Source organism: Crinia signifera, chromosome 2, assembly GCF_055691185.1.
Source record: "Crinia signifera chromosome 2, ASM5569118v1, whole genome shotgun sequence".
Taxonomy (NCBI): Eukaryota; Metazoa; Chordata; class Amphibia; order Anura; family Myobatrachidae; genus Crinia; species Crinia signifera.
Genome location: NC_139218.1, coordinates 163,449,388 through 163,458,819, shown reverse-complemented (window position 1 = coordinate 163,458,819; position 9,432 = coordinate 163,449,388). Strand labels below are relative to the sequence as shown.

General features: G+C 46.7%; 1 protein-coding gene across 2 annotated transcripts in view; it reads right to left on the bottom strand.

The window, feature by feature from the left end:
- Positions 1-2,842: 2,842 nt before the first annotated feature.
- LOC146060192 (cadherin EGF LAG seven-pass G-type receptor 2-like) overlaps positions 2,843-9,432 on the bottom strand; it is a 264,989-nt gene continuing 258,399 nt past the window's right edge. For both annotated transcript variants that reach the window (XM_083173156.1, XM_083173155.1), the window contains exon 36: positions 2,843-3,052. In XM_083173156.1, coding sequence (XP_083029282.1) covers positions 3,031-3,052 — 22 coding nt within the window. In that variant the 3' untranslated portion in view covers positions 2,843-3,030. The remainder of the gene's footprint in view (positions 3,053-9,432) is intronic.

Genomic DNA, 9,432 nt, shown 5'->3' with positions numbered 1-9,432 from the left:
TGTCAGATTTGAAAAAAAGGGCTCTGTCATGAAGGCACAAACTGGCTCTGTCATGAAGGGGTTAATTCAGTATTTTTCATTGATTTTACAATAACAAACCCCCAAACAGGCAGACACGTTGATACATATTCATTGTGCATAAAGTAAATGATACAATACAGCAGAGATAGTAAAAAAGCAAATATCAAGTACATACTAAGAATCACACTTCCTGCAGGATTTATATAGCTGAAATACCTGAAGGCGCCATTCGGGTAGGTGTCCAACAGATAGAGACAGGAATGCATATGATGTCTTATCGTAATAAGAAATTCAAAATGATTCATTATAAATTTCCAGCAAGATAGCCGTATAACGAGCAGAATGGATTAACAAAATAGGCTATTTGTGTCAACGTGTCATCCACAAATCATAATACCTCCCCAAAACAAACCTACCACATAACCCCCCCCCCCCCACCCTGTACAACCCACCCCCAACATAGGCGTACCTGGATCCCAGAGGAACCTACCCCTGTAACTACTATAGATTATAGGAAAGGGTAAATTAGTGGCCTTTAGCTGTGGTAGTTAATCTGTGCCAAAAAACTAACTTATCCCTCCCTCCCTTCCCACCCAACCAACCCACTATCCAATTTTGTATCTATACTACACTTTACTCCCACCCACCCACCCATTATCCTTACCCACCCACCCAAGTAGCCCTCTCACCCAACTGAAGGATGATAGGAGAATAGTCTAATTTACCCTGTTTTATTGTATACTACAAGTTCACTGCCCCAGTCTGTCCATACTCCTATTATACAAAAACAGAAAATACATGCACTAAAGCAAGATAGTAAGGGTAAACCCAATAGTAGAAGATATATATCAGACTGGCAAGGTTCTTGTTAACTGTATTTAGCTCTCCCGATACTGTTTACTAATCTGGCCATTATTCAGCTTCATTGAATTGATTGATTAAACAGAATATATCCAGGATATCCGAATGCCGTATAGGAGTCATTTTGATAAGATGCATAGCGTTCTGAGCTCCCACTGCACATAATCCAAGGTTACAAGGTGAAATAAGTAACTTGTTTTCGGCCACATGGAAATATTCAGGAATTAGTCCAGGATAGGCATATAGAAAACTTGTGGACCATGGAGCCGCCTTTAGGAGCAATGTAGGAATGTTCACACGGACTAGGTCCCCTACCGAACATAAATCTGTGGGATAATAAGTATCTTCAGATCGGGACGGGACCGTTAGAAAGTAGTCATCCAGGGTATCAACGGTCATGCGAGCCGCGGGGACTGTAACATCACGGCCCTGAAGCATAGTTTCCACATCCCCCATAACACATTCTGCATGAAGGCAGGAGGAAGAGAGCAATCCCCCCATACAGCAGTGAGCTTGATGAGGAGCCTATCAGCAGAGGCATGCACAACAGCTGGAATTTCTAAAAATGCAGGAGTACAGATCGGCCAACCTGGAGAATAGATAAATAGGAATAGGGGTAGCTAGCACACCCCCACTTTGCAAGGAGATTAGCAGCTACAAACCAACTGGTTTGAGACACAGCAGTCCAGGCTCCATGTTATTTCTCTCACACCAGTGTTTCAAACTTCTTTTATCCTCGCTGGGGTATCACAGGAGGACACTTTGAGCCAGAAACAGCCTGATGATAGAACCCAGCAGTGTGTGCAGAGCTGCCTAAATCCTGCTGCCACTAAGACGGCGGCAGGAGCAGTTCCTGTGCCTCCCGCCTGCAGACAGACATTGTCCGCCTCCGTGAAGTGTCCCCCCCCCCCAGTTTACAAGGCACCGCTAGAGGAGGATGACAACACCAGCAGTACCGACAATCTCCGCTGCCGCAACAGCCAGGCAGGACTGAAGTCGGAGCGGCCGGGGGGACAGGATATCTCAAGATGGCTGCCGCTACTGAAGGAGAGACAGCACGGAGTGCAGAAGGCCAAGCCAGCTGCCACAGCCCCCACGGGCCACCCAGGAGAGCCGCAGATGGCACAAGGGACGCAGAGAAGGCTCCGGAGGGTAAGTAGGCAGTGGTAGGGAGTCCACGATCTCTGGAGCAGGATATTTAGGCAGGATTGTATCGGAGCTCTCCCCTCACACGACCACTCAGATGTCCGGCCAAGCCACGCCCCCACCGGTCATGTCTTTGCATCACTTGTAATACCACCACAGCTTTTGCCACACCCCCAATATGCCTTTTGTAATTGTCAGTTCCAGGCAGACGTGGACCTTAACCTGGTACTGATCTTGGAGAGAGAGATACACTGTAAAGTGGAGAGAGACTAATAATCAGCTCCTGTCCTTTTTAAGCACAGCCTGTAAAATTGATAAATTACTAACCAATCTGCTACTTAAAGGGCCTGCACACAGGGTGATTTCAGACCATTTTCTAGAAATCTGACTAGATTGCTTAGAAAATGACCATACATTGCTCCATTTGTAGGAGCCATAGCTATCACCGCGGGATAAAGATACTGCATGCAGGATAAATCTTTGCTAATCAGGGCCAGTGTTCACACCAAAGAACACTGGCCCTGACAGATTGCTCAGCACAGAGAGCACACACCGCTGCAGAGCGATGTGTCAACGAAGTGATCTAGCATCGATCAGATCTCTCAGCACAGCATGTAGGCCTCATTACTGCTTTCTCCACTTTATCACTCTAGAAAGCAGATGTGGAACTGGGAATAAAATCATTTGCAGTGTTCCATGTGACCAGACATGATTTGTTATTATAGGTCTCTTCAACAAAGCAATTCTGTATAATTAGTTAATAGGACATCAAAAAGTGACAGTGAATCTGATAGCAAAAAAAAAAGTGACGGTGTAAGCAAGCAAGAGCAAAAATATTTATTTTCATACAAACAGCAGTGGCATAATTACAACACAATGTAAAAATAGCTGTACATGTTTAGGAAAGTAGAGGTGCTCCCTTGCTGAGATCCTGTGATCCTCATTGAAATCTTTAGCCCCTATTAAACACACACATTTTTCAAGCAGGAAGAAAACTGTAACTTAGATAGATGTCTCGTTGGTCCTGAAGTAGAGAAAAGGAAAAGAAAAAATTAAAATAATGAATGCATGAAAAAGGTAAACAAAGGCTTAAAGGAAATTAAAAAGAACATCAACCTAAATAAGACAAACACAATAATGTTCGTGAAATTATATAGATTGACCTAAGTTAATTAGTTTGATCACAAAGACCAATGTGACAAACTACACATAGAAAAGAGAGGTACATATTTTTCTCTGTAATCGGTTATGTCTACAACGTATACACATAAATTCTAGGGTTGGAGCCAATTGACCTACCAGCAGTGGGGTTTTTACCTATGGGCTGTAGGGTGGCAGCTCCCACAGGTAATAGAAGCCTGATGCAGTCTGTCCTATTGGAAGCTCAACCTGCCAGTCACCAAGGCAGTCCCACTGGGAGGTGTTCCCTCCCTCTGGGAAGCCTGCTGAACAGCAGCCCATAAAATCCGGTATCTGCGCATGCACTGGTCCAGGTGCCTGTCATCTGTATTGTACAGGTGCCGGGACTGTGATTTCCGCCGAAGTAGCCCAGAGCACACCAAATAGCCCTGTTTACTGTTTAGATCCAGTGACTTGCAGCAATATATTGGATACATTGTCTAGTGTGTACATCTGTTAGGAATAAGACACTCCGGCTTCCGACAGTTGCTAGGCAACGGGATTGGGGTGTTGTTTCCACTCCTAGGCGGTCAGACTTGACCACTCGCCTGGCAAGCACAGACACTGCTGGCAGAGTCACTTCCGCTCCCAGATGTTTCTTGGTCAGCTGTTTACCTGGCAACCAGAGACGCCAGGCAACTGCAGGGGATTCCGCTTCCAGCTGTTGCTAAGCAGCTTAGGAGCAATTCGGATTCTAGGTGTTGGCCATACTAGGAATCCCTTAATTGGCAGTCTGGGTCCTTTTATGGGATTCGGATCAGTACAGACCCACCAGTAATAGCTTCTAGGTTATCCTGTCTTAGGTACCTGGACCAAACAGACCGGAGAACAGTCTGACCTTGTCTAGTTTAGGAAGGGTCCCAGTTCCCTACCCCATACCTTGATACCTTATGCACCTGTTGCTGCCTTGAAATAGGTCCTAAGGGACCGAAACGTTGCTTGGCCAGTAAGTGTACCATTAAACTTGGACATTTACCTTGATGACATAATTTAACACAAGTCTGGTGAGTGCTGTTTTCCCCCAGGGGAGTAGTCTGTATGTATGTATGTGTATATATATATATATATATATATATATATATATATATATATATATATATATATATATTCGAAGAAGACCGCACTCTCACTACTAAAAAAATAGTAAATTCCGGGGTGTTCACAAGGGGTTAACATGGGTCACCATGTGTCCCAAACATATCGGAGGATCCCTCCCTTGTTGGAGGGGGGGAAAGTGAACACTCTCCTTGTAACAATTGAAAAAAAAGTCACTGGGGTTGTAAAGTCGAAACAATATAAATTACCTATTTCGACTTTACAACCCCAGTGACTTTTTTTTACAATTGTTACAAGGAGAGTGTTCACTTTCCCCCCCTCCAACAAGGGAGGGATCCTCCGATATATATAGTAGGTGGAGAGACCGCACTCTCACTTCTCGCAATAAGCACAACAGTGGGGTGCCCGACAAAGGGTGGTGATGCCCAAAATACAGAGTGTCCTCCAACTGGAGGTGTGGGGCACTCTCCAAGACAACGTCACTTCAGTGTGGGGTTGTCCAATCAATAGTTTGGATGAAGTCTACTATTGATTGAACAACCCCACACTGAAGTGACGTTGTCTTGGAGAGTGCCCCACACCTCCAGTTGGAGGACACTATATATATATATATCAAAGCAGGGTCCGGCACAGCCTCCTAGATGACAAAAATCACTTGGGTGCCTCCAACAGGGAAGTAGACAGACGGAAAGCGATGTAGCACTCCAGAGAATTTGCAAATACACTCTTTATTAGCAAGATACACCAACGTTTCAATGCCTACTTGGGCATTTTTGTCATTGACAAATTAGTGTAGAATCTCTTATGCACTCCCCTCTATCCTTCTGGGTGGCAGCGCCTTCTCCTGTGGGTTCCTGTTCTTTTGAACCCTCTGTATGAAAAATCTGAAAAAAAGGGTGAGATGGGCGCCTATAGTGCAGTAAATCCTTAGCAGGTTTTGTCTCCCTTTACCACATGAAGACAGACACACCCCTAATTCAAAGGTGTACCGTATAGGGTGGTTATCCACCACTGTTCTCTGAGCATACGACATTTGGCGGAGTGAAATGTGGAGGATTTTTCCTTGAGATCGATTTGCAGAGGCTCCAGGATCTTGTTTAAAGACGCTCAGAGAACAGTGGTGGATAACCACAATATTCGGTACACCTTTGAATTAGGGGTGTGTCTGTCTTCATGTGGTGAAGGGAGTCAAAACCTGCTAAGGATTTACTGCACTATAGGCGCCCATCTCACCCTTTTTTTCATATATATATATATATATATATATATATATATATATATATATATATATATATATATATATATATATACACTGTACATCCCAGCAAACCAGGTAAATTTTACAGAAAAGTGTAGTACAGCACGCAGTTAATCACAGGATAGTACAGACTCTTCCAAATGCTCCAGTGGTCCCTACTGTAGCCCACACCCCAGCCCATCGCTTGGGCAGCTAAACTACAATCAAGAGAATTGATCCTTTGTCATGGAAACATTTATATCAGGAGAGCACAGGTGCTGCTGATTACACAACTCTGCTGATGCTGATGCTACTGCTTCCAAAACCTGGTCTGGATCATTACCCTCATGTGGAGAGATCAGTGCTCGAAGTGGGCCGGTATACGCCGGTATGATATACCGGCACTTCCTTCGAGCACTGCTTTTTTTTTTTTATTCCAGCAGGCAGCCAGCGTTAGGTGGTTGCTAAGCAACCAACTCACCAAAGAGGATCACCCGGCAGCCATGGTGGGACATGCAGGAGGTGCATGATTGGCGCCGTGTAGTGCAGCAGCGCTCTCCAGCTGACCCCTTCTGATCTGACGTGAGGCGGGCAGTGGGCGCAGAGAAAGCCGGCGGGGAGGAAGTGGAGCCGGGAAGGAAAGCGTGGGAGAGAGGGGCCTGGCAGCGGCGAGGTGTGTGCCACAAAGGGAGTCCCAAAAAGCGCAGGGAGAGACAGCCGGCGGGAGCACAGCAGGTGGCAGGAACCAACCCCCCCCCACTCATCCAGCCAGCGGCAGCAAGGACCCGGGGAGGCCACTGAGTGTGGCAATGCTGAGGTGCCCGCACTAGTGTGGCCCCGTAGAGGACCAGACAGACGGCTCACATGGTAAGGAAGCAGTCGTCACGGCAGGGAACAGCAGCCAGCCGCGGGATCCGCAGTAGGAGCACGCGACGGGCAGGAGCCTGCAAGGTGGTCCAGCTTACAGGTACACTGCTCACCTGACCCTCTGCTCACCAGGCCTGTACACTGCTGCTCACCAGGCCTCACTGCTGTACACTGCTTACCAGGCCTATACCATCATTGCCAGATCCCACCCGGACGCACACTCCCTATCAAGGGTGCAGATACTTGGCCACTGCGCTGAATGTGAGAGAGCAGCCTCCCCAGTTACCCACTATTTCTCTCCAGTCTACGACTATTCCTCCTCTCTCCTATCTCCCAATATTCCTACTCTCTCCTGCTCTCCCGTCTCCCGCTATTCCTCCTCTCCCATCTCCCACTATTCCTACTCTCTCCTGTCTCCCATTATTCCTCCTCTCCTGTCTCCCACTATTCCTCCTCTCTCCCATCTCCCACTATTACTCCTCTCTCCCATCTCCCACTATTCCTCCTCCTCTCCCATCTCCCACTATTCCTCCTCCTCTCCCATCTCCCACTATTCCTCCTCCTCTCCCAATTCCCACTATTCCTCCTCTCCCATCTCCCACTATTCCTCCTCTCCAGTCTCCTGCTATTCCTCCTCTCCCGTCTCCCTCTATTCCTCCTACTCTCCCTGTCTCCCGCTATTCCTACTCTCTTTCCCTCACATAATTTCCCCACTCCAGCTCACTCCCCACAATCCACAACCCCCTCCTCCACTGAGCTTCTGCGAACTTTCTCTCCCCTCACAGTTCAAAACCCCTCAACCATATCTGTGGCACAACCTTCCTCCCTGTAATTGCCAGTGTGTATGCACCTTTAGGGAAGGGATGGCATAATATTGTCAGGTAATTTATCCCCCTTTTGTGAGACCACACCCTCTTTTGTGAGACCACTCCCCCTTTTCGGGGGGGGGGGGGGGGGGCGCCATGATCATACTTAACTTTTCATACCCCCACTTCAAAATTTCCAGTTCGAGCACTGGGAGAGATGCTGTCTCAGCTTCACCAGGGTGGTTGAAACTAAGGGCAAGAGTGTGGCAAACAAATTTTCAGGCAAGCTCTCTGCCTTACCCACCTCTACTCTGTCATCCGCCCAGATACAAAGCCCTCCTCCACTTTCCAGAGGTCACCCACCTCACCTTCCTCCTCCTCCTCCTTCTCCTCCCCTAGCTTCATCATAGTGTTACTTGGAGGATCAGGATCTAAAAACCTCCTGCAAAGGGCATCGGCATTGAGATGCTGTGTCTCTGGACGATGGGGCATCTCAATCTTAAATGGCTGTAATGCCAAAAACCAACTGGTCGCACATGAGCATTCACCTTCTTGTTTCTCGTCCAGGAAGGAGCTTACAAGGGTATCTGGACTGATCAGAGATTGACAGTCATAAGGTCAACATGGTCAAAAGGCATTTATTTACAACATTTGGAGCCGACAGGCGATATTTTATGCCCTACCATCCACTACGCAATGGAGGGAGAATATAACAGTGTGCTGAGCGCAGCAAGCCCTGTGAGGGGACACGGTACACTTAGACAGTGTCCATGTCGACATAGACAACAACAAAAAAACAAGAAACTCATGTCGACCTTTTGACTGTCGACCTATTGCCCTTGTCGTCTTATAGTCTGTCGACCTTTAGACCATGTCGACCTTTAGACCATGTCGACCTTTTGACTGTCAACCTTTTGACCCTGTTGACCTTGTGAATGTCTAACATTAGTGGTCGACCATATGACTGTAGACCAACTTGTAAGTACCAAAACCGCTTGCAAGATAGACTCTGTATACAAAGCTTGTCTTAAATCTTGCCAAGCAGTTTCCACTGGTCTAGACCACATTATCTTGTCTGGAAATTGTTTTTAAACATTTAGTTACTGGAGCTGCTCTAGTGACAAAATCTTGAATGAACCTGCGATAATATCCCACCTGAGAAATGTCCTAAATTGTGATTTACATTTGGGTTTAGACCAACTGAGGACTGCTACTACCTTACTAGGCTGATGGTTAACTTGTCCTCTGCCCACAATGTACCCCAAATATTTGGCATCCACCATACCAATGGCACATTTCTCAGGGTTGGTGGTAAACCTGTGTGCCTGTAGAATCTTTAATATGGCCTCTACCTTTGGTAGGTGTGATTCCCAGTTAGAGGTAAAAATAACAATGTTGGCTAAGTATGCAGCTGCATATTCCCTGTGGGGCCACAGCAACTTATTCCTAGCTCTCTGGAAGGTTACTGGGGCACCATGTAAACCAAATGGCAGCACTTTGTACTGATATAAGCCCTCTGGGGTAGAGAAGGCTGTTTTTGCCTTAGCAGCTTCTGTTAATGGATTCTGCCAATATCTACTTGTCAAATCAAGTGTAGTAAGAAACGGACTCTTGGCAACGTTTTGTACCAACTCATCTAATCGGGGCATAGGGTACGAATCAAACTGGGAAATTTGATTTAATTTACGGAAGTCATTGCAGAACCTTAAAACACCTGAAGGCTTAGGTCATGGGTCCTCAGACTGCGGCCCTCCAGATGTTGTGAAACGACAAATCCCAGCATGCCTTGCCACAGTTTTAACACTCCCTTATAGCAAAACTGTGGCAAGGCATGCTGGGATTTGTAGTTTCACAACATCTGGAGGGCCGCAGTTTGAGGACCCATGCCTTAGGTACTAAAACAATGGGATTATTCCACTCGCTGCTGGATTCCTCTTTAACCCCTAGGTGTAACATCTCTTCCACCTCCTGCTTTACCGCTGCCCATGTTGCTTCAGGTATGCAATGTTGTTTAATGATAACTCCAGGTGGACACATCATCATGTTGGATGATCTGTGTCTTTCCCAGAATGTCAGAAAACACGCCTTGGTACCGCTTCGCCAAGTCCACTATTTCTTGTTTCTGTCCAGGACTAAAGCCCTGGTTCTGGTTGGCTCACAAAGCAGCATTAGTTCGCTACTTTACAAGCCATTTAATTCTGCCGCCAGCCGTGCGAATGTCCGCCTCCACTACTTGCTGAATTTCCCCACAGCACAGTG